Here is a 27,753-nt window from a genome sequence, read left to right as displayed (position 1 = left end):
GCAATCTTCCCAAAGAATATTGTCTGTACTCACGGTTCCTTGGTAACAGAAAGATTATAGTGACCATCTATCCAAACCGTTTCATCCCATGGTGAAATACGCAATGAAGAAACCCGTCATGAAGCTCCGTCTCATCCACGTGCAAAAGACAGACACCTCCGGCCTACAGCGCGAATCCTGAGCACATGTACTGTAGCAACAGCTACAGCAGCATCCGATGCACATCAGAAACTCGGTGGCAAAGTGGGTTTCTATCTATGTATTAGCAGTTCGCACATGGTTAAGACGTTAGCTCCACTTCGGTAGAAATTCCGTGGCTGATTCAACCAGCTCCAAAACAATGCTCACTCTCCCGTTTTACCAAAGTTACACACAGACAAAAGAAAAACCCCGAAAACAAATAATCCCTCGCTCTTAACTTTGATAACCAGTAATGTAATTAATCCTACAAAATTTACAACTCTCTCACAGCCCTCTCTCGGTGTGTGTTTTCTTTTTCCAGCGCCCTCAGTAATCCGATCGGTTACCATACTGCTCTCTGGATGGCACTCATTGGATAACAAATAAAACTGACACCTGACCATCCAATACAAATAAAATGACAGCGGGTTCAAAGGTTTACTCAAAACAGCAGATATTTCAAACATCTCACAACTTTAACAAATATGAATTAATATTAAATGTTACTATCAAAAAGGTTTTATAAACAAAGGGCAATTAAAACTGGCCCCTATTTCAGAATATACAGTATATCTGTTAACAGAATACAAATTAACAATATATAAATTTAGCAGGGTGCTACACTCTCCCCCCACACAAAACCTTGTCATGCCCTCATGACATGTCTAACACCATAAATCACATAAAAAAAAAACACATTTCCTTAAAAGATTGTGTTAAGCAGATTATTAACATTCCCTTTAACCTATCCACTTGTAAAGAAAACTTTTATATCTCTTAATAGGAGATGGGGCCTCTTTCGTGTCACTACTCTCAACTACGGTAGCACGATGTGTACCAACTGCCACTGACGTTGGGTTCCCTAGCAAATCATAAGTTAGCCTAGTTGGAGCTTTCTTTAGTCTCTGAGATCGAGTTGTCTTATCAGAGCTTTTTGCTACACTGTCTAGTCTCTCAGCTATTTCGGCTGACGTCGGTATTTCAGAGTCTCTTTCTAGTTCCACAACTTCTGCAGTCACTTTTTGTACCAAATGGTCATCCTCCTCCACTGCGGCAGGTTCTTCAGCGGTCTCATCCGTTTCTGGGTTACTTGTCAACACAGCCAGATCCAAATCCAGATTGAAAGGCTCACCATGATCAATGTTTTGAGGTTCTGATCTTGACAACTCTCGTGGTACATAATAGTCATGCCATACACCCATCTCATCATCTTCGGAGTCAGAGGTTTCTTCCATATTATCCTGTTCAGGTGTTGGTAAGCAAGGATTATCATATTTCTCTTTGCTCTTTTCTTTGAGCCATCAGCTTGCTCTCCTTCTTTTCTGTGGCTCCTTGTTGATCTCAGGCTGTAGCTGCACTTCCCTTCCGATCGGCAGAATGTGATTGTGGTGCAGTGTCTTTTCAGATCCATGTCCGCTCTCTGGCTTCAGTTTAAACACAGGCAAACCAGGCAGTTGACTCTCCACAATGTAAGGAGTATCTTTCCACCGATCAGCAAGCTTGTGCTTCCCGTGTAAACCAAGGTTTCGGATCAAAACCCTGTCCCCAGTATCAAATGGGCAGAAACGAACTCTCTGATCATAGCGTTGCTTGTTCCCTTCATTTTTCTTCTCTGCCATACTCCCAGTCAACTGCAGCTTGGAGCTCACGTTTCATGTTTTTGACATACCTCAAGTAGGATTTTGTGGAGGTGCCATCACTTGAGACCCCGAATGTCACGTCTACTGGCAGCCTGGCCTCCCGTCCAAACATTAGAAAATATTGAGAATAGCCAGTGGACTCATTCACTGTGCAATTGTACGCATGTACAAGGTGGCTAAGATGTTTACTCCATTTACTTTTATCTTATGTTTCCAAGGTTTCAAGCATGTCAAGAAGAGTCCTATTGAAACGCTCAGGCTGTGGATCGCCTTGAGGATGGTAGGGAGTGGTTCTGGATTTCCTTATGCCAAGCATGCTCAACAGCTCATGGATAAGGCGACTCTCGAAATCCCTGCCTTGTTCTGAGTGCACTCTTCTTGCCAACCCATAGTGGACAAAATACTGTTCCCACAGAACCTTAGCGACAGTTGATGCCTTTTGATCTTTCGTTGCAAAAGCTTGAGCATATCTCGTGTAATGATCTGTAACTACGAGCACATTGCAGATAGTCAGGCTCAATCGTCAGAAAATCCATACAGACGAGATCCATCGCTCCATCACTGTTAAGATGTGACAACTCAGCAACTCTCTTAGGCAGTGTCTTTCTCTGAATACACCTCGGACAGCGGGGCCAGGGTTAGGGTTAGGGTTAGGGCTAGTAAAACCTCTCTCGTACCAAGCCGTATGTCTTGTCAAACCCCAAATGGCCTGATTGGTCATGCAACGACTGGAGTACAGTTGTTCTGAACTCTTGTGGAAGCAACAGCTGCCGCCGAGCTGATTTGTTTGGTGGATGGCTTATCCTGTACAACACGGAGTCTTTAACCATTAGCTTCTCCCACTCTTTTAACAACAGTGACACATCAGGATGGTTCGCTTTGTTGGCTTGATTGGCATTTTTCTGAATGATAGCATGCCACACTTCTCCAATGCACGGGCCTTTCTGCTGAGAATTTGAGAGTTTTGCTGCGTTCAATTTTGGCAACTGCTGAGAGTTCAAAAATGACAAGTTACAATAGGGTCTGGGCACCGCACCTTTGGATGAGCCCATGAGATCTACAGCTCTGCCACAATGATAGTGAGGTACTCTGACTTTGGACATGTGGCAGACAGCTTGGACTGCGGTGGCAAGCAGTGTTTCCTTCCCTTCATGAGAAGTATTGTGGTCTGCATGAAGACGCCGCGACAATGCATCCGCATCGACATTCTGTTTTCCAGGCCGATACTTCAGACTAAAATCACATGTGGACAATTCCGCCAACCATCGATGCCCTGTTGCGTCCAATTAAGCTGTAGTTAAGACATACGTTAAAGGATTATTATCCGTGTGGACCTCAAACTTGACTCCATAGAGGTAATCATGCAACTTGTTGACAACAGCCCATTTCAAAGCCAGAAACTCAAGCTTATGCGTGGGATAATTATTTTCTGCTGGAGCGAGGCTTCTGCTGACAAAAGCAACTGGGCGCAAACCTTCTCCCTGATCCTGATAGAGGACACCTCCCAAACCTTCTCTGCTCGCATCAACATGCAGCACATATGACAGTTTTGGGTTGGCGATTGCCAGCACAGGCGCCTCTGTAAGACTTCTCTTTAAAGCCTCAAAAGCTTTCTCACAGTCTTTATCCTACCTAGTCCCAAAAGTCTCAGAAGGATGGTACCAATCTTTTGTTACTGTGCCTGCTTGTGCTTTGATGTCTTTATTTTTCTTTGCCCCTGTCTTTCCAGCCACAATGCAGCCCTGAAGCAACTGGTTGAGTGGATACCACAAACTCGGGAGAAATCCTTTACAAAATGTCTGTAATAGCCACAGAAGCCAAGGAAGGATCGAAGAGCAGTGATGTTTTCAGGGCGTGGCCATGATTTCACAGCTTCAATCTTTGCAGGGTCTGTAGCAATACCATTTCTAGACACAATATGACCAAGGTAGGTAACAGAGGGGCAGCAGAACTGACATTTATCTAATGATATCTTTAATCCTTCTTCCTTCAATCGGTCGAGGACTTTAAGAAGGCGCTGCTCATGTTCCTCTAACGTTCTCCCAAAAAGATTACATCATCCAGATACACCAGCACTTCCAGTAGGTTCATATCACCCACAGTTCTTTCCATAATTCGTTAAAATGTGGCTGGGGCCCCACAAATCCCCTGCGGCATGCGCTCAAACTGATGAAACCCGGGCAAGTGAAGGCTGTCTTTTCTTTATCAGCAGCAGCTAAAGGGATCTGATAATAGCCACTTCTGAGGTCAAGCAAACTGAACCACTGGCTACCACCCAGGCAAGACAAAGCATCTTCCACACAAGGGACTGTATACTGGTCTGTAATCGTTCTCCTGTTTAACGTCCTATAGTCCACACACATACGTATAGTGCCGTTTTTCTTGCGAACCACAACTATTGGTGAAGCATAGGGGCTTGTGGAGTCTGAAATGATTCCGGCCTCTTTGAGATCATTCAGATGTTTCCTCACATCCTGCAAATCACCCGGTGGTAACTGTCTAGAACGTTCTCTGAAAGGTCTATCATCTGTCACACGAATGCTGTGTTGCGTGCTCTTTGCACAACCCACATCAAACTCACTGCAGGAGAAAACTCTTTTCTCTCCATCATCTTTTGACACAGTCGTTCCTTCCACTCAGGAGGCACAGGGGAGTCACCAAAGTTGAAAGAGGACGGGGACAATAGAAATGTTGCCGGCTTAGGGCCCTCCTTTTCAAGGAGTGTATTTATTACATCTACAGGGAATAGATGAGCAATAGGAATTCCACGTCTTAATGTCACATTATGACTGGACACATTTCTCACGGTGACTGTGATGCGACGACATTGGACAGCAGTGAACTTTTCAACAACAGGCATGACTAGAAGCTCTTCAGGAAAACAATTCTCCACTGGACGGTCTACAAGAACAGCTTGGCTAGAGAGACCTCTAGGAAACTTTGGAATACGAACGACTGTTGCAACGCCGCCAAGTGGCAGAGTGAAAGGCTTGTCTCTTGTGAACCAGACTGTTCCTCTTTTTGTCTCAGCTGTGTCGTCGGGAGTTTCCCGTAACTTCTCATAAGCTTCTTTTATTACTGGATGAACAGACAGGGTGTTAAGAAAATTGTCTCCTCCATGTGTTTTGCATTCATGGAACAGTCTTCGAACTATAGAGGTGTTTGTGCCAACCACAATGCAAACATTTCCTGTCATGACCGGATCTGGACACACAAGCACAAGTGTTTCTACCGTCTCAGCCACTCCAACTACATCTCCAGTAAACTCAAGCTTCAAGCACATATAACCATCATATGGATACTCCTTTGCACTGAGGCCCCAAATCTCCAGGCAGTCAATAGGGGTCAAAGGCAGGTGCTTCAGATATTTGTCATAAAAGGAGCGATACAGTAGAGTAACTTGGGACCCACTATCAAGTAAAGCTTTGGCGTAAATGCCCTCAATTTGTACTGAGACAATAGATCTAGGTCCAACTAAACCCTCTGGCAGGTTAGCCCGCTTTTCTGGTAGCGTGTCACACCTTGTGGAACGTATCTTCTCCGGAGCGTCAGGCCGTTCCTTTACTGAGCCCCTGGAAAGTTTCCCATCGGCTGCTTTATTTTCAGGAGACGCTTGTTCACTTTTCTGAGATTTTCTGGATTTTGACACTCCCGCTGGAAATGACCATCTTCACCACATCTGTAACAAAAGACATCAGCACGATACTGAGGTTTGGGAGCTCTCTCCTTCACATGTGCATATGAGTTACCAGTAGCTTTCTGGCTGGGGTTCTGGTCTACCTGCTGTGTCATACTTGCTGATGCAGTCACGGAGGCCGAAAAAAGGCGTGCAACCTCAGTCTTGAGACCTTGAAATTCTTGCCTTAAACTCTCTATTGCAGGATCTTGCAGGACTGGCGAAGGCTCTGATAGTACAGATACAACTGAGGCTGTAGCACACGCTGCACGCTTACTAATAGCTAAAGATGCAACCTTTACATTCGGTCTTTCAAGGACCATCTCCTCTTCTTCTCTTACATCCCGAAGCAACTCAGTAAAACTGGGAGGAGACTTGAGTTTGTAAGTAAGTCTTATGCGAAGGGCTACGAGATCATGAGGCAGAGAGCCTCTAGCAACTTGATCAATGCGCGCTCGGTTATACGCTGGGTCTCAGTAACATTCACTATCCAAGGTCCAAACTCATCTCTAGCTAGTAACTGTTCAGGTACGTCAGACTTGATCATATCATTAATAGTTTTGACTAAAACTAACTGGCTTTTATTGAAGTGTTCAACACACCGTCCTCTTATTTTACAGGGACCGAAAACTTCAGCCTCATCCAGTACCTTATACATAGTCTCATCAGTAACATCAAGAGAAACCTTACTAAGCACAATTGCTTTCTTTGCATCCATACCTTTACCTTCACACCATTTGATAATCTGTTCTGACTTCACGTTATATCAGCTTTAGATACACAGGACAAAAAAAAATAAAATAATAATCTCTGAAACACAAATGACTATGGGGCTTTTAAAGCTACCTCATTTAACACTGACATTCCCCTTTTTTTTATGCTCACATAAACAAAACAACAGTAAACATAATCCCGGACGAGCCCCCACGTGTAACCCTCTTCCTCAATTATACTTTTTCAGGATTTATCATGTGCATGGGGAAATTAATTGATGAGAGGTTACTAAAATTTTAAATCAGGATGCATACACAAAACTAAACTAAACTCCGGACATGCAACTCTGGCTAGAGTGCGGAGAGGCCTGGTTAGCTTGAGTATAGCTATACTGCGTTCATTTTTTTTTTTTTTTCTTGTGAGCATAAAACTCCCATGCACATGTTCTTAAACACCATAACCCTTATTTGGGAAACAAATCAAATCAGAGATCACACCAAATCACACACACTTAAATATCAGACCACAAATATTGAATGTTAAACTTAAAATGTATTTGTATTATTTGTTTTTTAGAACTGGATGAGTTACAATCTCAACATGACTTTGTAATTCACATGAAATAAATGAACAATACCCCAGGTTTTTTTTTCTACTTATAAGTTCATCAGTTCATCAGTTTTGTGGTACCACAACGTTGGCACGCGTGTTGGAGCTCAGTTGCAATCTTCCCAAAGAATATTGTCTGTACTCACGGTTCCTTGGTAACAGAAAGATTATAGTGACCATCTATCCAAACCGTTTCATCCCATGGTGAAATACGCAATGAAGAGCCCGTCATGAAGCTCCGTCTCGTCCACGTGCAAAAGACAGACACCTCCGGCCTACAGCGCGAATCCTGAGCACATGTACTGTAGCAACAGCTACAGCAGCATCCGATGCACATCAGAAACTAAAAAAATAGGACAATGGACAATCAGCATGAGATATTGGTGAGGTAATTGTGGGGGCTTCCAAGCTACATCCTTAGAATAGGGGTAACTTGCTGTGGTTAATGCGTGTGAGAGGGAGTATCGCAAGGTGACTCATCAAAGAGCTATTTAGTTTTTCTGTGATTGTTTGCACTGCTGCCAGTGACTCATAATTACACCAGGAAGTTCCACAGAACCGAATGGTTTTACCTTCAGGTGTAAATTCTCATACACATACAGTACACACCGAGTAATACACGGGCAAAGAAAGTCGATTTCATGAACACTTGCTCATGACATTTCACTTATAAGTGCGGTCCTGCATGTGTGGTGTTTAGGTGGTGTGTGTCTGTGTGTGTGTGCGGTATAGTAGTGTGAAAGCATGATTGCAGTAGTGTTGCACACCACTGTGTACAGTAAAACGAACCATACTTTGCTTCTTTTTTCAAGAAAATAGAAACCACTTCCTGTTTTGGAGCTCCCACACCAGTCTTTTAAACGACCTTGTTTCATTCTTTTTATTCTCATTCTCATCGCTTTAAAACCTAAGGGACAGGGATGTGAAAAATATTTTTTCGTATTTATCTTTTCTTATGTGCTGCCCTGTGTCTCACACATGGTCGTCTCACGCGGCATGCATCTTGAGTTGAATTCTGAAACTGACACTTTCTTGATTCTAAGAGCATCTGTAATGTGCTCTATATGTGCCTTTATTACTTTCTGTCATTTATCAAATGTCTGCACCATTTATAATGCCTACTTCACTGTTACATATTGGTTCAGAATATAAACAGAACACTATATTATAAAATATATATAGAGCATACACACCAGTCTTTTAAATAGAAATACCTGTAAGCCTGCACAGCCATGCAGATCAGCCAATCGTGTGGCAACAACACAATGCCCAGAACCATCCAGGTACAGGACAAAAGCTTTTAACTATAAAATTGAATCTGACAATGGGAAATACATGTGATCCCAGTGATTTTGAAACTGTACAGCTGAAGAAAAAATATGAAATAGATTTTCTCTGATCTGTAAGTGTCAAGTTTTGGTGACTCTATTCTCTTCAGATACCTGTACTGGACTAATAGCAGTGGTGGCTGATGGGCCACTGGTATCTGGTTTTTGTCAGTAGGGATGTGCATCTTCATAACTGAGACCTATGCGATTAATGTTCTGACTTCTAACACATAGCCCTTTTCACACACAGGCCTTTGTAGTGGAAAAAATGATTTTTTTTCCTGTTCTGTTTCCAGGAAAATGCAGCTCTACCTCTACCATGTTAATCTGTATTCTATGTAACTCTCAGGACACCCCTTCGTAGTGTTGTGATACGTCATACTCACCTAGCAGCAATGATGCTGAGAGATCGCACTTGAGAAACCCATGCAAATATATTAAAAATGATGAATCGCAATACAAATGTCAAATTGTATCCGATGCACATTTCTTTGAATCGATGCATCACATTGTTCACTTTTATGCCAATGCACCAATGCGAATCGATGAATCTTACCATCCCTAATTGTCAACAGTACATGTAAATGTTTTATATATTGTGATACCTGGGCTTTACTGCTTGCCATGTTTGTTTAAAGTGACTAATTAAGTTATTTTTCTGCTAGTTCAAACCAGTACCATTTCATTTCTCCCATCAACATTGTTTATTTTTTGCCCACAGACTTTCCACTCACCAAATGCATTTTGTGTTCTAAGCTCTATAAACTGTTGTATGTAAAAATACCAGTTTGGGCAGTTTCTGGTACCAGTTTGGCACCAAATACTGTGCCATAATCAAAAGTCTTCTTCTGCATCTGCATGATTAGCAGTCACAAGTTTGGCTGTTTGGACAAGTGCTTCTAATGAAATTGAAAATAATTATATTTTCAAAGACAAATTCGGAATCACATTTGTGTGATAAATGGTGCCTTTTTTTGTATTCTCCTGGATGAGGATACAACCTACCAGGGGGAGGAAACTCCTCCAACTTTTTCTCTGTGCTAGCCTTCATGAAGTGGAAGTGCTTTCCGAATGCACCAGAGAGTCCATTGTGTAGATCACTGATGTTCTTCTCTATCCTCCTGGCCCTACTTACTACAGATTGAGTGCAGGTCAGGGGCTGAGTAAGTATCAGATTTTGCCTTATGTAAATTTGGGCTCTTAAAGGGCAAAACCCACAATGAATAATAGTGTACATATAGTTAAGACATTTGTTAAGACTGTTCAACGACCTGTTGATTGGTTACCTTCATCTTAGATGGCAGTTTAAAGTCCCTTAAGCGTCTAAAGTGGTAAAGAGGCTCATGGGCATGCTTCACCAATTAATGCGATGGACCATCAGTGGTGAGCGGTAGAAAATGTTTAAGGTGCTGGTTTACTGATCGGAAGGTCTGGGGTTTAAGCCCCGGTATCACAACGCTGCCTCTCTTGGGCACTTGAGCAAGGACCCTCTGTGCTCCAGGGATGCTAAATCATGTCTGACTACAGCTTCTGAGCAAGCTAGGATATGTGCAGAAATAATTTCACTGTGCTGTAATGTATATGTTACAAATAAAGGCTATGCTCTCAAATGTACTGTGTGATAGGGTGGTAGTTCATCTCCAGCTTTCTGCTGAAGTTCACTATGAACTAATTTATCTTGTTGACATTCAGGAAAAAATTCTCCTCAAAGCAGTTTTTCAGACTGCTCCAGGTTGGCCTTGTCATCATTATCAGAGCTCGATCTCACCACAACAGTGTTTTCAACAAATCTGGCAATAGCACTAGAAGTATGAGGGAGTTTACACTGTCATATCTGTAAATACATCAGGGGGCTCAGAAGCCGAACCTTGGGGGCACCAGTGTTGATGGTGAGTAAAGGTGAAAAACAAATCAGACCCAGGGACAGTCCCATGTCTTTCTATTTGGAGGTTAGTTTGAAGATAAAGTTGTTTTAGATTAGATGATACAGTCTAAAAACCTGCTATAGCCTTATGGTTTCTTATCAACGATCAGATTGTTCAGTTAAAGGTTGTGATTTAACCTATTGAAGCACTTATATTGTATTCTTGCTGTTAGCAGCTCAGTTCACTGATCATTCTATTCTATTTTTAAATATTTCTCCTTTCGTTCCTGAGTTATTAAGGTTTATGTAATTTGTTATTAAATTTTTTAAATAAAATACATGTATTATTATTCTGGTTTTTGTAAATTCTTTTTTTTGTCACAAACAGTATAACAATGCACGTTTCTTCATACTCTACCATTTATGGTTGTATTTACGACCAAACAAATGTGATTTCGAATTTGCAATTGCTAATATGCTTCCAACTTCATTGAAAGCACTTATCTGATCAGCCAATCGTGTGACTGCAAATCATGCCGATGCAGGACAAAAAAATTCAATTAGCATTCACATTAAATAAATTTTTATCTTAATGACTTTTAATTATGGCATGGCTTTTTTGTGACAAACTGGTTGGTTTGGGATTTTAAGAAAATGCTCACATAAAACAGTTTGGAGATGCATATTCAGTCATGTAAATGTTCAACCCTTTTGATTAACCGGGGGCCAAAAGACCTTGAACTGAAACTTGACTGAATTTCCTACCAACACTGCCAAAATTATTTTATTTATTTTAAATTGTTTTATTTAGCCTACTATCTATCTATCTATCTATCTATCTATCTATCTATCTATCTATCTATCTATCTATCTATCTATCTATCTATCTATCTATCTATCTATCTATTTTGTTTTATTTAGCTTACTGTCTGTCTGTCTGTCTGTCTGTCTGTCTGTCTGTCTGTCTGTCTATCTATCTATCTATCTATCTATCTATCTATCTATCTATCTATCTATCTATCTATCTATTTTGTTTTATTTAGCTTACTATCTATCTATCTATCTATCTATCTATCTATCTATCTATCTATCTATCTATCTATCTATCTATCTATCTATCTATCTATCTATCTATCTGTCTGTCTGTCTGTCTATCTGTCTATTTTGTTCTATCTATCTATCTATCTATCTATCTATCTATCTATCTATCTATCTATCTATCTATCTATCTATCTATCTATCTATCTATCTAGATACATTTGCAGATGTTCGACAGATTTAACTGGCAAAGATGTAATTTTCTGACACTGAAACTACCAATTCCGTGGTTATATTTAGTAGCATCAGAATTTAACTTTAAGAACATTTAAATTAGGTTTGCACTTATTTCCTGTATTTTGTCATTAGCATTCTTAGATATTTCCACCTTTTCTGATAGCAGTTTATGATACACTGATAACTATGTAGATGGCAGTATTAAACTTTAGAACCAACAACCAAATTGCCAGCTATGTAGCAGAAATAGGTCAAATTTATTTTATTACTGTAAGAAGTCTGCTTTCTTGGCTCACTGTCAACAAATGATCAGCCTCAGTGGCCCTGAGCAACTGAAGGACTGTTTGTGGAGAATGGCTTGTTGCAGAGCGAGATATATGTGTGCAGTGCGGTTTAGCAGGTAGTGAAGAGCAGTTAAACTGAAGTGGAAAAATTAGCAGAATGCAGCAAGGCTAACTGGTCACTTTTTAAAGGCCTGGAGCTCAACCAGCATCCTCTCATCTCGCAAACCACTCAGTGACTGAAAAGCCCACGTTTAAAAATAGATGTGCCTCACAGGCTTTTATGCACCCCCAGCTATCTCCCTGTCACATGTGCACACTCATCTATCCACACACCTTCAGTTAACTGTAGGTCAGCAGGTGCGAGCCATTTGGAAGTGATATGACAGGAGGCAAACCTGAACAAAATTCTTTTCAAAAAATTTATGTTTTTGTTCAATTGACAATTGTAATTCAAATGCAGTGTGTGTAAATAACCACTAGATGGATGTGATTAGATGACTAGCAAGTAACTGTTAAATCTAAAGGCTGTTTAAAAAACATATTTTCAACATCTACGAAAGAATTACTGGTAAAAAAAAAAGACATTCAGAACCTCCCAAAAAAAAAAAATAAAAAACAAGTTGCAAAGTTACAAACATGTGATCATGATATGCAGTAAACACCTTATGCTAGCATGCATGCCACAACACATCCATATTAGTGCTTTCAAAGTGCTAGCAATTGTAATTCTTGCATTTAAATCAGCGATAATTTTACCTAATCCCAAAAGAAAGAAGTTGCAGGGTGTTATATTGAGCAAAGTATGGCAACACTAATGGGCCAATCTTTCTCTTTGGGCAAGTCTTATTCAGAGATACACAGCTTAATCACGACCTTATCTAAAGGTGTCATAGATGACCCAGATGAGGATGGGTTTTATCCTTGCCACTGTCCCCAATGTCTCACTAACCAAAAAAATATTGGTTATTTTATAACCTAGTTATCTCTGTGAAGCTGCATTGGGACAATGTTTATTGTCAAAAATGAAAATTGAATAGAAAACAGCAAAAATTCATTTTTAAAATGTAACAATCCTTGTATTTCTACACCTCTTCTGTGATTCTCGAATTAAAGAAGATAATTTCTTTACTTTCTTTATTTTGTGTATTTTGGCATTTAACATGTAGAAAATCACTTTTATCATGTGACTCCCATAGACACAATGCAGTGCATTACACGGGAAACAGAACAGAATTGAGGCCCCAAGCAAAATGTATATTAGAGGCCCCCCAGCCTTCTTCCTTCCACCTTTCAAAATAAATAAAAAGCACTTGAAGCAAATATAGAGAAGATCATCGGAGTCTCTCTCCCCTCTGTAACGGACATTTACACCTCATGCTGCATCCGCAAAGCCGACAGAATTGTGGACGACCCCACACACCCCTCACACACACTTTTCACTCTTCTACCATTAGGGAAGAGGTTCTGAAGCATTCGGGCCTCACATCCAGACTGTGCAACAGTATTTCCCTCAATCCATCAGGTTCCTCAACACACAGAACTGAACTGAAACACACACAAACACACACACACACACACACACACACACACACACACACACACACACACACACACACACACACACACACACACACACTCAACTGTGTGTTATTGAGCTGCAACAAATCTAAACTCAAACACACTCATACTCATTTCACACATCTATGTGTTCAGTAGCACCTATATTATATGATTTTATTATTATATAACTGTTCACATGCTGTTTTTTGCACATCCATTGACTGCTGCTGTTGCTGTTCTGCACAACCTTCTGTGTTACATTTTGTGTTTATTTAAAAGCACACTCCTGTATCCAGTTCTCTCTTTTGCACAATGTACAGTATAATATACAGTAGGTTTTTTGGCGGCGCTATTTCGTGTTTTGTGTATTTGTCCTACACTGTCTTGTCTTTTGCACCAGGTTGCACACGATGCACTTTATGAGGCGAGGACAACTTACTTTACTCCTTAACTCTGTGTTCTGTTATGTAGCTTTATGTCGTTTTATGTAGCACCGGGGTTACATTTTTATTTTTACAAACCCTGTTATCAGTACTTTTCTATATTCACATAAATGTGCATATGAATTAAACTTTAACTAAGGTCAACACTAAAAAAATATTTATATATATATATATATATATATATATATATATATATATATATATATATATATATATATATATATAAAAGCTCATCTGGATCAGCTCTTATTATTATTCGTTTCCATGTCATTTGCAAGGCTGCACTGTAAAATAATAATTTGTTTTGATAACGTTTTTCATGCTAATTTTATTATAAATTACTCACATAGGCATACTGACTAAATCACCTTGGACTTTTAGTCCATAGAAGGTATTTACAGTAACACACTGAGCCACAATTTGTGATAATGATCATTATTGCATATTCAATTCAATTTCAAATAATTTTTATTTGTATTGCGCTTTTAACAATGAACATTGTCTCAAAGCAGCTTTACACAGATAATGTGGTGATTAAAAGTGAATATGTTCTTTATAAGTAAGTTTGTCCCTGATGAATGAGCCGGTGGCGACTGTGGCAAGGAAAAAGGAAGGCATAAGGAAGAAACCTTGAGAGGAACCAGACTTAAGAGGGAACCCATCCTCATCTGGGTTGCACCGAATGTCCATTTATAGCAGATATACGATGTTGCGGGGTGCAGTGATGATGATCAGAAGCGAAAAGAGGTCCTAAGTCAATGTAGCAGACTGTTGACATTAACTACAGTCCAATCCATCCTCAAAGCTCCTATTCTTACTTCGGAATTTCATGGAACCACCCAAGGCGTTGATGAGAAACCGTCCCAAGCTGCACAGAGTGGCCTCCATTCGAAGAGAACACTATCCATAGGCAGGCCTGGACGATGTGGGAAGATCCATGAAGGGGGAAGGGGCAGGAACAGTGGTCACTGGAACCTGAGGAGCATGTTTAACTCGACCGAGAGAGAAAGAGAGCCTACTCTGTACAGTAAAACGGAGGATAAAAAAAAATTTCTGACAGTTTCCTCCTCTTGAAGCATTATAGACTATAGATATAGTAATATAGATCATATTATCTATTGCAAACCCTAAATATGCACTATATTAGGGTTGGCCAAAGATGCAGTACATCCAAAAAATCATTGAAATATAATATAGTACCAAATAGTGTATCAAAATATACTACTAGACACACCATGTATCAAAATAAACTACTGTATTTTTGTTTACTTTGACAAGGGTGCATGACATTTCTTCAAAAGCCTTCCATCATTTGGCCTATTTGTTCAATTCCTTCACCATTTCAGTAAGTAACCAATGTTTGATAGCAACAACTTTTCTCAGGCCGATCTCCCAGACGAAGGTTAGTTTTAAAGTAGCGAAAAGTTTAAAGTTTCACAGTTCGTAAATGACTGATAATTGTATCCTAATTTAGTTACTTGGTGTTTGTTAACACTGACTCAATGACAAACAAGTCATTCATAAGAAGACAATTGATGGCACCTGCATTCATAGCAACTAGTTTCTAACTAATTAATCATTTGGTTATTAATCATAAATATAATAATATATTATGTATCAGGAAGTCATTCATGCAATGGTATACACAATTAAGATCCTGATAAACAGCTACTTCAATTAGGGTACAATATTTGGTAATCAAATATTCATTTTTCAATCACTGGACACCTATTTGGAAGTAAAAAACAAACATTTTAGTATTTCAACAATTATTAAATGATAAATTTGATAGCTGGCAGCCTCCATGTTTCTTACCTTGACCACCTCCTTATGGATCAATTTTCAGTTCTGATATCAATACTTTCCGGGCAAACTACTAAGTAGGCACTATATTATGTTTATGATACCATCATGCAGACTTCTTTCAGCCTTAATAAAAAAATACAAAACACTAAGGTATTTTGATCCAAAATATGAAGCCATTTTCATCAACCCTCTTAAATACAAATGAAAAAATATTTTTTTTACTATTTTAAACGAATGGTTCATGAATGATGCATCACTATAGGTTATTGCCTGCTCTGCCTATAGCTAGAGTTCATTTCATGAGTCCTCTGGTCCAAGTCGTTCATTCTTCTGTCATGTGACTCCCATCGACGGTACACATTGCAATAGATCAGATTTTTCTGAATCTTGACAGTATGTTGCAATAATTATGGGAGTCACATGACCTGAAGATACTCATTCTGTTTATCATAATTTGTCCTTAGCTGCATTGTCATATTTTCATTACTGGAACTACAGTCAGTAAGTTCGTCTATGTAGATGTGTTGGGGGGATCTGATTATTAAAAATGTAACATGTCTGATTAAAGGAATGAAATTAAATAAATTACCCCAAAAATATTCGTTCATTTTGAAGAACGAGATTCAAATCACTAAAATGATCCGATCTTCCCATAACTACAGCACATTGCACTCCAGCCTGCAGCTCCACTCCAGTAGGTGGCGGTAGTGCGCCTGATAGCTGCTCCTCCAACTGCATGAAAAAAGATGGAACCCTTACCAATCCGAACAAATAATTTGTCCATTTGAAATGTTCGTAACAAAGTACATTTTGCTCGAGGTGAAAAACCCCCAAAGCGTTTATTACTTCTTGGATTTGAAACTGCTTTCTGATCCCGAGGTGAGTGAAACTGCAGCACTGAACTTTATATGCACTTCATCCTGTTTATGTGCACTACATGAAGTGTTCTATCCAGTGAGAATGGGATTTGTAATTCGGCCATATAGAAGTATTGGCTGAGAGACAATCTGCTAATACATACTGTGGCTGTCAAAAGTCTAGAAACATCTAGTCTTTAATGGATTTTGAGACACATGCAAAGATGTTCCTTTTGTTTCTTGGCAAGAACCAAACAAGATCTGGATAGTAAATTAGAAAACTTGGACAGTTTTTTTTTTCTCTCACAGGATAACTTCTGTAAGATAAAGATTTTTCCAGATCCCCTCAAACATACAGGTGGAAGTGTAATGATTAGGGGTTGTTTCGGAGCAGGGAATGCTGGAGACGTATTCCGGGTGAAAGGAATACTGAAAGAATTTGGCCACAGTACCATACTTCAGCAAACACCATGCAAACATCGTCCTCTAAATAAATAAAAAACATTCAAAATTAGTAAAAAAAAACAAAAAAGACAATTCACATGAACAGCACAGGGTGTCTGTGATTTGCCACTAGAGGCCATTCTTGTACTGTATAACGCGACCCGGAAAAACTATCAGTATGGATTTTTGCCCGATAGTTCCAGCAATCAACTATCGGTGCCGAATAATCTGCAAAACCAATGAAACGGTCAACAATTTTCAGTGCCAGCAACCTCAGTGCCAGACTCACTGTCCATACAAAAAAAAAAAAAGGATCTTGTATTGGAAAAGGTTAGAAAATGTTCTCTGTGTGATCAATTATGAAATTACTTTTATTTCTAGGAAGAAAACCACTGAGTTCAGCAGAAGCAAGCCGGCGATCTTCCAGGATGCCTCTGGCTCCTGATTCTGCTCCCTCCCTGGTAAAGCTTAATGATGCTGCTTGTAGACAATTTTCTATATTTTTCTGCCTTTATTCATTGCTAGTCTATAAGCATTAAATGCAATTCGCTCATCATCTGTTACAAAATGAAAAATCAGTTTTTATATGTTCATTCAGAATCTATAGGTTCGTAAACATTAGCCACGTTTACATGTACACACCGATTAAAATCATTCCGATTAAAAGATTCGGTAGACTGTTTACATAAGATGTTCTCTAATCGGATATGGTGTTTACATGTGCCGGAGTCTGAATGACTTTGTGACGTGCACATCAGCATATGTCCTGTTTGCTGCCTTTTATTTTAGTTAACATGGAGTTCTGTTATTTCTTATATGTGCTATTTTTATGTAAAATGTTGCTCTTATTCAAGAAACAGCATACATTTGTAGGCATACTACTGCTGGAAGGTATGAATAAAGACAGTCGCAGGAAGCCGAGCTTTTTAGTTACTGTGCTTCTATAAGGGTCATCTCAATATTACTCCTCCCTCCTCTGAGTTGTGTTGATGTTTTTGCTGAATAAATGGTGTTGTTGGATCTTTAGCTGTGTGGAGATGCGAAAGCTAAGACCTCAGATGGAGGGACTGAAGGCAATGTGAAGAAAGAGGAGATGCTAGAGCTGAGCATTGACAAGTACTTAATTAACATCAGCAACACACCTAACATTAACTCTGTCAAAGTGGAAGAAGCCGACCATCAAGATTTCCTGTGTAAGACATCAGCGTCGAGCTCAGTAACGCTCACTGATTATTCTATTCTACTTCTTATTTCATTTACAGCACTTTAGCACCTCATTACCTCTTTATAGGAGATTAGCCATGTCTATAGGAGATTCACTTTACAGCCAATTAGCCCCACCAATTTACCATCCAGCATGTTCACCCCACCCGTTCATGATTCAGCATTTTCGCTCAACCCATAAATTTGTTCAGCAGGTTTGTCCCCTTAGCTAATTAGCTATGTCCATTCAACTTACAGTCAGTTGGCCCTACCCATTCACCTTACAGCATACAGCAAGTTAGCCCCACCCATTTATGTTTTTTTAGCAGGTTCCTCCATTATGCAAAGTAGCCATGTCCATTTATCATCTGGCAGGTTATCTCCACCTATTAACCTTACAGCCAGTTAGCTCCACCCATTCAGCATACATCAGCTTAACCCCACACATTCACCAGGTAAACTCCACCTTTTCACTTTTTGCAGCAGGTTAGCTCCACTCATTCACCATATGGCAGGTTAGCGCCACCCAATCACTTTTTTAGCACGTTAGTCCCGTTATGTTCGTTATGTTACTTTTTCAGGTACTAGCGCCGTACGTTTTTCTTTTTTTTTTTTTGCAGACTTTAACAAATTCATTCCTTTCATCATTTAATCATTCACTACCTTGAAGTGCAGAGTGACACTGTGCAGTGCATTAACACTGTGCACACTCTAGTTTATTTTTATTTTGTGTGTGAGACGGTCTGCCACTTAATACGTTCTTGAGGGAACTTAGATGTTCTGCACGTACTGTAAAAAGGATTACATGCTGCACACGTGTGTTCCGAACCACAAGCCCTGGACTGAAAAATTCCGGTATGAATAAATTTACCATTACACCCCTACCTGTGGGCCTCAAGCGAAGGTGGAGCAGCATGTGTCTAACATCCAGCAGCTCTGTGATTTCATTATGGAGGAGTGGAAGAGGATCCCAGCAACAACCTGTGCAGCTCTGGTGAATTCCATGTCCAAGAGGATTAAGGCAGTGCTGGATAACAGTGATGCTCACACGAAATACTGCCACTTTGGACACTGTTTTTGACATGTTTACTTAGGGTGTACTCACTTTTGTTGCCAGCCATTTTGACAATAATGGCTGTATGATGAGTTATTTTTAGAGGACAGTAAATCTGTACTGCTAAGTTTCATTTCTATAGTATTGTCCCTTGAGAACATATAATAAAATGGTTGCTGAAGTGTGAGCGTCTGTCTGTCTGTCTGTCTGTCTACCTATTTACAGTGTAGAGATAGATACGGTAGGTAGGTAGGGTCTCTCTTTGAAGAAAATCACAGAAGGACTGAAACAATTCCTTGAGTAACTCAAGTAATTTGACTACAAAAAATGAATACATTTGAAAAGTAATTTGCCTTAATGCTTTGTTTAGTCTTTATAACTTTACACAGAGAACTGTGTTTTCCTACAGACTATTTTTTACTGAAGTACCACACGCTAATCTCTGGACCATGCTGGGGTTTCAGTCATAAACATGGCGTACGCACAAAAAAGGGTCTGGAAACATGCGTTCGCCACTTTTATAAATGAAACCCCAGCGCGGTCCAGAGTTTAGCGGGTGGTGCGTCATTAATAATGCCCAGAGTTTACTTACAGGTGCACACTTTCTCCCGTCAAGTTTGAATGAAAAATGGAAGAACGGGAAGAAAACAGTGAGGGGTGAGGAAATTCAGGCCAAAGAACACAACAGAAAGTTTCCAAAGTTTGGGATCATTTCAAACTAAAACATAAGGAAAACATGGTACAGTGTGTTTTCCTTTTTTTTTTTTTTTTTTTTTAAGTAATTTGAAATAGATTTTTATATTTAATTTATATATTTCTATTTGCATTGTTAATATGGCATGTAATATAAATGTAATATGGCAGTTAAATGCACTAGATTGGTTTAGTCTTCACAGATAATACAGCAATATCTTTCTTTTGGCTTCTCCCATTAGGGGTCACCACAGCGGATCATCCGCATGTTTGATTTGGCACATGTTTTTACACTGGATGCCCTCCTAAAGCAACCCTCCTCATGGTTAGGCCATTAGGCTCCTTCCTAATGGCTGGGGTTGGTTCCCTGACCGGGGATCGAACCCGGGCCGCAGCGGTTCTCCACCAGGGAACCAGATCATACAGCAATATAAATGCACTTTTTTTTTTTTAAGGAAACAAAAAACTTGTCCATTTTAAAAGACCCGTCTTATTTTCTTTTGTATATTTAGTATTGCTTTTTGAGAAAGAGAAAGTACTTCTTATCCCATTACTCGATTAATCGATGGACTAATCGGTAGAATACTCGAAAACTAAAATAATCAACAGCTGCAGAGCCAAATCACAGTTAAGCCCCTATTTCTCCTTCGAATTGCTATCTTCATAAAAAGATTTATTTTGCGTTAGTGTTTATATTATTATTTGACCAGTATTTGTATATGAATTTGTCTAAAGCTTGTTTAGTTTAAAGGCTGACTGAATGGATAAACTGCAGCTGTGCCGTTTTTGCAGATATACATAAGTAGGCAGCATGAAGAATACATAGATGCCAAGAGAGAGACCCATGCTAACTGGATGAGGTATGAAGAACGGCAGGCGTTGCTTCTTTGTATACTCTTTAATGATAGAATTTGTATGGAAAACAGTCTTCTGTCTTTATCTCCATTTTTTGGTGCCTCTTTTGCCCTTAGGTTTGTGAACTGTGCTCAGGGTGATGGAGAGCAAAATCTTGTAGCGATTCAGTATCGAGGGGAGATACTGTACCGTTCCTGTCGACCTCTTAATCCAGGGCAGGAGCGCTTGGTGTGGTATGAAGAGGAATACGCCAAAGCTTTAGGCCCTACGTTGGATGATTTTTGGAATATAAAGTACTCCGCAAATGGTAAGGTTTATGCTAATGATTCTGCAATATTTATTAATTTGGTTATAAAACTAATCTTATCATGTAGCACTTCAAATTAAAACCTCAGTTTCTTTTTTAGATTTTATTTTTCAACTCCTTTCTAGAATAATGGATAATAAATATTACATAAATTTAAACTGTAACACAGAGGGCAGCTTCTGTGTTGTATTTATTGTTTACCTCAATGAAGAAACTTTTGCCTGCACCTGATTTTATAGTAAGTAAACTTTCCTGCTTCCTAATTCCTAAATGGTCTCTCCTTATGGTGGCGCTATGATAGAGGCAGTAAACTCCAAAGCTGCTGTCCCATCCCTGAGATTTGTAACCGGTCCATATCAGGAAGGACACATTGTCTCAGATTGTTTCACATGCACCTAAATACACTAAACTGTAATTTTGGAAACTCCCACTTATTCCTTACCTTGTGAATTTTGTCATTAATTATCATAATGAATAATAATTATAAAAATTATAATATATAATAATTATATTATAATATTTAGCAATTTCATCAGACCAAAGATATTTGCTTTGTGATAGCAATAAATCGGCTACTCTAATGAACTTCTTTACAGAATATGGAGATTGTTGGTAGTGTTTCTGCTCTTCTGCATTATTCTTCGCTTTACTGCAGTTTTAATGTTTGGCTCTCACAGCTGTTGCCAGGCCTATCCTATGCCTATAGGCCCAAACCTACCTTACCTTGTTCCTGCCACTTTTAGTAGACAGAAAAAATACAATTCCTGGTTTTGTGAATATAAATTCTAGGGGTGTCCTCAAATAGGGATTTACATGGTCAAATAAGATTAGTCAGTTCTTGTCAATTCTAAGTACAGCACAACATCGATGCACTAAAAAAACAATTAAACCTTGATTAACAGAATGAAAACAAATATTGTTAAATATTGAAATTCCTGCCACCAAGATGCTCTTGTGATCGTGGAGAGTGAAACTTAAATCTGTCACGGGGCGGTTGTATTTATACAACATTTTTATTTATTACATTAATAAATTAGCTGTATATTAACTTATTAGGAGAAAACCAGTAACGTCTACAGAGACGGCAGGAAAAGGAGCAGTGTAGGAGAGTAGAGGTTCGGGTTGGTACTTTAAATGTTGGTACTATGACGGGTAAAGGGAGAGAGATAGCTGATATGATGGAAAGGAGAAAGGTAGATGTGTTGTGTGTTCAGGAGACCAAGTGGAAAGGGAGTAAGGCCAGGAACATTGGAGGTGGGTTTAAACTGTTTTATCATGGTGTGGATGGAAAGAGAAATGGTGTAGGGGTGATTCTGAAGGAAGAGTATAGTAAGAGTGTAGTGGAGGTGAAGAGAGTTTCTGATAGGGTGATGATCGTGAAGGTGGAAGTTGAAGGTATGATGATAAATGTCATCAGTGCCTATGCTCCACAAGTTGGCTGTGAGATGGAGGTGAAGGAAAGATTCTGGAGTGAATTAGATGAAGTGGTAGATGGTGTACCTAGGAAAGAACGATTGGTGATTGGGGCAGACTTTAATGGGCATGTAGGTGAAGGGAACAGAGGTGATGAGGAGGTGATGGATAGGTATGGTTTTAAGGAGAGGAATGTGGAAGGGCAGATGGTGGTAGATTTTGCTAAAAGGATGGAAATGGCAGTGGTGAACACGTATTTTAAGAAGAAGGAGGATCATAGGGTGACGTATAAGAGTGGAGGAAGGTGCACACAGGTGGATTATGTTCTGTGTAGGAGATGCAACCTGAAGGAGATTGAAGACTGTAAGGTGTTGGCGGGGGACAGTGTAGCTAGACAGCATCGGATGGTGGTCTGTAGGATGGTTTTGGAGGCGAAGAAGAAGAGGAGGAAAGTAAGGATTGAAAGAAGAATAAGATGGTGGAAACTGAAAGAGGAAGAGTGTAGTGTGAGGTTCAGGGAAGAGGTCAGACAGGGGCTTGGTGGTGGTGAAGAGGTGCTGGATGATTGGGCAACTACTGCAGGAGTGATGTGGGAGGCAGCTAGAAAAGTACTTGGTGTGACATCTGGAAATAGAAAGCAAGACAAGGAAACGTGGTGGTGGAATGAGGAAGTGCAGGAGAGCATTAGGGGAAAGAGGTTGGCAAAACAGAAGTGGGATCGACAGAGTGATGAGAAAAGTAAGCAGGAGTACAAGGAGATGCGGCAGCAGGTAAAAAGGGATGTGGCGAAAGCCAAGGACAAGGCATATGAGGAGCTGTATAAGAGGTTGGACACTAAGGAAGGAGAAAAGGATTTATACCGATTGGCCAGGCAGAGGGACCGAGCTGGGAAGGATGTACTGCAAGTTAGAGCAATAAAGGATGGAGAGGGAAATGTGTTGACTAGTGAGGAGAGTGTGTTGAGAAGATGGAGGGAGTATTTTGAGCAGCTGATGAATGAGGAAAATCAGAGAGAGAGAAGGTTGGAGGATGTGGAGTTGGTGAAGCAGGATGTAAATAGGATTAGTAAGGAGGAAGTGAGAGCAGCGATTAAGAGGATGAAGAATGGAAAGTCGGTTGGACCAGATGACATACCGGTAGAAGCGTGGAGATGTTTAGGAGGGATGGCAGTGGAGTTTTTAACCAGATTGTTTAACAGGATTCTGGAAGGGGAGAGGATGCCTGAGGAATGGAGAAGGAGTGTGCTGGTACCGATCTTTAAGCATAAGGGAGATGTGCAGACCTGCAGTAACTACAGGGGAATTAAGTTGATCAGTCACACCATGAAGTTATGGGAAAGAGTAGTGGAAGCCAGGCTGAGAGAAGAGGTGACCATCTGTGAGCAACAGTATGGTTTCATGCCGAGGAAGAGCACCACAGATGCCTTATTTGCTTTGAGGATGTTGATGGAAAAGTATAGAGAAGGACAGAAGGAGCTGCATTGTGTATTTGTGGATTTAGAGAAAGCGTACGACAGGGTGCCGAGAGAGGAGTTGTGGTATTGTATGAGGAAGTCTGGTGTGTCAGAGAAGTATGTGAGGGTGGTGCAGGACATGTATGAGGACAGTGTGACGGCAGTGAAGTGTGCAGTAGGTACGACAGACTGGTTCAGGGTGAAGGTTGGACTGCATCAAGGATCGGCCCTGAGCCCTTTCCTGTTTGCAGTGGTGATGGACAGGTTGACGGACGAGGTCAGACAGGAGTCTCCCTGGACTATGATGTTTGCAGATGATATTGTGATTTGTGGTGAGAGTAGAGAGCAGGTTGAGAAGAGGCTGGAGAGGTGGAGATATGCGCTTGAGAGAAGGGGAATGAAAGTCAGTAGAAGTAAGACAGAGTACATGTGTGTGAATGAGAGGGAGGGCAGTGGAGGGGTGCGGTTGCAGGGAGAAGAGGTGGAGAAGGTGGAGGAGTTCAGGTACCTGGGGTCAACAGTGCAAAGTAATGGAGAGTGTGTTAGAGAAGTAAAGAAAAGAGTGCAGGCAGGGTGGAGTGGGTGGAGAAGAGTGACAGGAGTGATTTGTGATAGTAGGGTATCTGCAAAAATGAAAGGGAAAGTTTATAGGACTGTGGTGAGACCTGCGATGTTGTATGGATTAGAGACAGTGGCATTGAGTAAAAGACAGGAGGTGGAGCTGGAGGTAGCAGAGCTGAAGATGTTAAGGTTTTCGTTGGGAGTGACGAGGATGGACAAGATTAGAAATGAGTTTATTAGAGGGACAGCCCATGTAGGATGTTTTGGTGACAAGGTGAGGGAGGCGAGATTGATATGGTTTGGACATGTGCAGAGAAGGGACATGAATTATATTGGTAGAAAAATGGTGAGGATGGAGCCACCAGGTAGGAGGAAAAGAGGAAGGCCAAGGAGGAGGTTCATGGATGTGGTGAGGGAAGACATGCAGGTAGTTGGTGTGAAAGAGGCAGATGTAGAGGACAGGGTGGTATGGAGACGGATGATCCGCTGTGGCGACCCCTAATGGGAGCAGCCGAAAGAAGAAGAAGAAGAAGAGGAGAAAACCAGTAGTTCTATGTGAAATCAGACATTGGGCACCCCTAAATCACCAAAATGGCATGATCCTCGTTTCATAACAGCTCTGAATATTCGACTCAAATTGGTAGTAGACTCAGGCTCCTTCTATCGAAGGATCTTATCTTTTTGGGTGTCACCCCTAGTCAATTCTTTAGAAAATGGAGGATTATTACAAGACATTGGTCATGATATGACCATTTCAATGTCTTCTTCTGTTTGCTAAATAATGGTGAAATATACATTTGCAATCTACCGTCTACCAAATAAAATAAAGAAATCACAATTCATATGTAATGTAGTTTATTTATTTATTTTATAAATCTCACCTCATATTTACCTCATGTTTTTGATTTTTTGTTTCTCTTTTAATTCTTCACTCTTCCAGAACGTCCAGGCGATCAGGTGCAAAACTTCTCCTGCTCTTCGTTTCTTCTTTGCTATACATCTCAAATTTCCCTTAAAAGGCACTTGAGGAAATGCCACTACGTTCAGCATGTGAGACCTCAAAAATCAGGGAAGGTTAAATATGAGATTCTGAAGCCCACAAAAGGCTCAAATTGTCAACAATTATCAATTACCTCTTTGCGAAGAGAAATATCGATGAAAAATCATCAATGCTCAGACTGTGGAAAAGGTTTCGCAGGTCTGAACACTCTCGAAAAACATCGGCGTATTCACACAGGACTGAAGCAGCGTGAAAAGCCTCCTCAAAAGGTTGCTCATTGTTGCTCTGTGTGTGGAAGGAGCTTTACTCAGCTGGGCTATCTTCAAATACACCAGCGCCTCCACACGGGAGAGAGGCCGTATCAGTGCTCGGAGTGTGGGAAGAGTTTTACTCGAAAGGGAGTTCTCCTAGAACACCAACGCATCCATACGAGAGAGAAGTCGCATCGCTGCTCCCAGTGTGAAAAGAGTTTTTACCGGAAGAATTAACTTCATAGGCACCAGCGCGTCCACACGGTAAAGAAGCTGAGTCACTGCTCACAACGCTTGGGTAGATTTACTCGGATTTGCGCGGAGCTGAAGCCGCATCGATGCTCGATGTGTACAAAGAGGTTTACTCAGAAGCGTGATCTTGAACTACACCAGCTATTTCACGTGCAGCAAAAGCTTTATAATTGCTGGCTATGTGGAAGGAGTTTTACTCAACACGGCAACCTTCAAATGCACCAGCCAGTCATACAGGAGAGAGGCCGTACCAGTGTTCGCAGTGCGGAAAGCGGTTTACTAGGAAGGGTGTCCTCATAGAACACCAGCGCACTCACACGGGAGCAAAGCCCTATCACTGCTCCCAGTGTGAAAAGTTTTTTAAGCGAAAGGGTGAACTTCAAAGACACCAGCAGGTCCATGCTAGAGAGTCCAAAGACTTTAACTTACCAGAAAAACAATCTACTTCAGGGCCTCTAAATAGAGAGATGTGGCGAGGTGACGTCACTGCCAACTAGAGGTCGGCAAAAGCGATGAATCGGTGTACCATAGCACTCTGGTGTTGATTGGCAGCAGTGCCTTTGTTCACATAGAAGAAGCTGTTCATCGTTAGCAGGAAGTAGGCCTTTACCATATAACATTGTAATGTACAGTTTCTACACAATATTACATTAAACAAAAGTATAGCTGCATTTATTCTGATTGTATGTCACCAGGCCTGCCACAATGTATGCTTAGGAACCCTGTATAGTACAGGCTGTGAATCGAAAATACAGCAAAACAATAAACTCAATAAATCTCCAAATTAAACTCAAAAGATTTGTGCAGGTGTTTGGACCTGTGTTGGACGATAACTGGTTGCAGGCATTGTTAGACCCACTGCTAACCCAAATATTAAATATCAAATTTTTGTTTCCAATTGGTATTTTTAATAGAGAGCCAGAAAATTCCGAAGATCCAGTAAGGAAATAGGATGCTTTTGAGTAGAATTACGGTTGTCAAATAAGCAATGCTGCAAATTGCGTTTTTTTCCCCAATAAGAATACCTTGAAAATTGTCATGGGTCTTGCTTTCACACGACTTGAGCCTTACAAATAATAATTCAGATATGCTAAAGATGAATAAAGAAATGTGTGGACCCACCTACCCAATTATTGTGGACTTGTGATAGAGAAGGTAGAACTTCTTGAAGTACTTTTCCTTCACTTGAACGGCTGTGATCAACGGTAAGCTTAAAGGATATTGACCCACCTAGTAAAACCCTTAGCAAACAGCTGAACTACAGTATGATATCAACCAATGAATATCCACGAAACCAACTAGGTTTATTATAATAATAAAGTTTTTTATAGTTTTCTATAGCGGTGTTTTTTTAATTTTTTTTTTTTTTTACTTTATTAATCTAATTTGCTAGTAAGGATAGTGTCTATGTTGTTAGCAATTTTGTCAAGATCGTTAGCATTTAGGGGTTTAGTTAGATGTTGAGACAGATCAGGCAGGTTGCTTATGAATCTGTCCTTTGTGGTCGGAACAATAGTCCTACCAAGTCGATAACATGGCTAATCTGCTCTACTGGTGGTGTGTACAGTATGAGGTAATGGTCTGTGATATCACTCTGAGGTAAAATATCTATATCAGTGACGTCTGCTTTGTGGGATATTATTAATTGTAGTGTGTGATTAAAAAATGATGAGTCGGTCTATTGATGTTTTGTTTCATCAAAGGAGTTTAGTTAGTCCACAAATGATGAGGGCATAATTTGCATCATCTATGTTCAATTCAATTCATTTTTATTTGTATAGTGCTTTTAACAATGAACATTGTATCAAAGCAGCTTTCCACAGATAATGTGGTGATAAAAACTAATAAGATGTTCTTTATAAGCGTAAGTTTGTCCCTGAAAAGTGAGCCTGAAAACAAGCAAACTCTTGAACAAAATCAACGTAGGGCCCTGGGGGTCTCTACACAGTGGCCAGAGCGAGAGATAGTAGTGGTTTTCTATGTATGTATGAAAGTACAACATTAAGAACAAGCATTTCAAATGATTTAAAC

General features: G+C 40.2%; 1 protein-coding gene and 1 long non-coding RNA gene across 3 annotated transcripts; both read left to right on the top strand.

The window, feature by feature from the left end:
- The first annotated feature begins 16,084 nt into the window (after window positions 1-16,084).
- LOC310735396 lies at window positions 16,085-18,302 on the top strand. 2 transcript variants are annotated; one of them, XR_014536277.1, is made up of 4 exons: window positions 16,085-16,258; window positions 17,062-17,141; window positions 17,708-17,873; window positions 17,972-18,302. It is a non-coding gene; the product is annotated as an uncharacterized lncRNA (long non-coding RNA). The 2 variants fall into 2 exon arrangements; XR_014536278.1 differs by having other exon boundaries at window positions 17,708-18,302.
- A 2,004-nt stretch (window positions 18,303-20,306) lies between these two features.
- LOC310735447 (histone-lysine N-methyltransferase PRDM9-like) lies at window positions 20,307-27,383 on the top strand. Its single transcript, XM_083558217.1, has 3 exons — window positions 20,307-20,490; window positions 20,602-20,792; window positions 25,160-27,383. Exons 1-3 carry the CDS (start codon window positions 20,486-20,488, stop codon window positions 25,705-25,707), a joined length of 744 nt encoding a protein of 247 aa, XP_083414343.1. The 5' UTR covers window positions 20,307-20,485; the 3' UTR covers window positions 25,708-27,383.
- Window positions 27,384-27,753: the final 370 nt, after the last annotated feature.

The sequence above is a fragment of the Silurus aristotelis genome (genome assembly GCF_946808225.1).
Source record: "Silurus aristotelis genome assembly, chromosome: 13".
NCBI classification, from domain to species: domain Eukaryota; kingdom Metazoa; phylum Chordata; class Actinopteri; order Siluriformes; family Siluridae; genus Silurus; species Silurus aristotelis.
The sequence above is the reverse complement of the archived record's forward strand: the minus strand, read 5'-3'. Positions and strand labels throughout refer to the sequence as shown.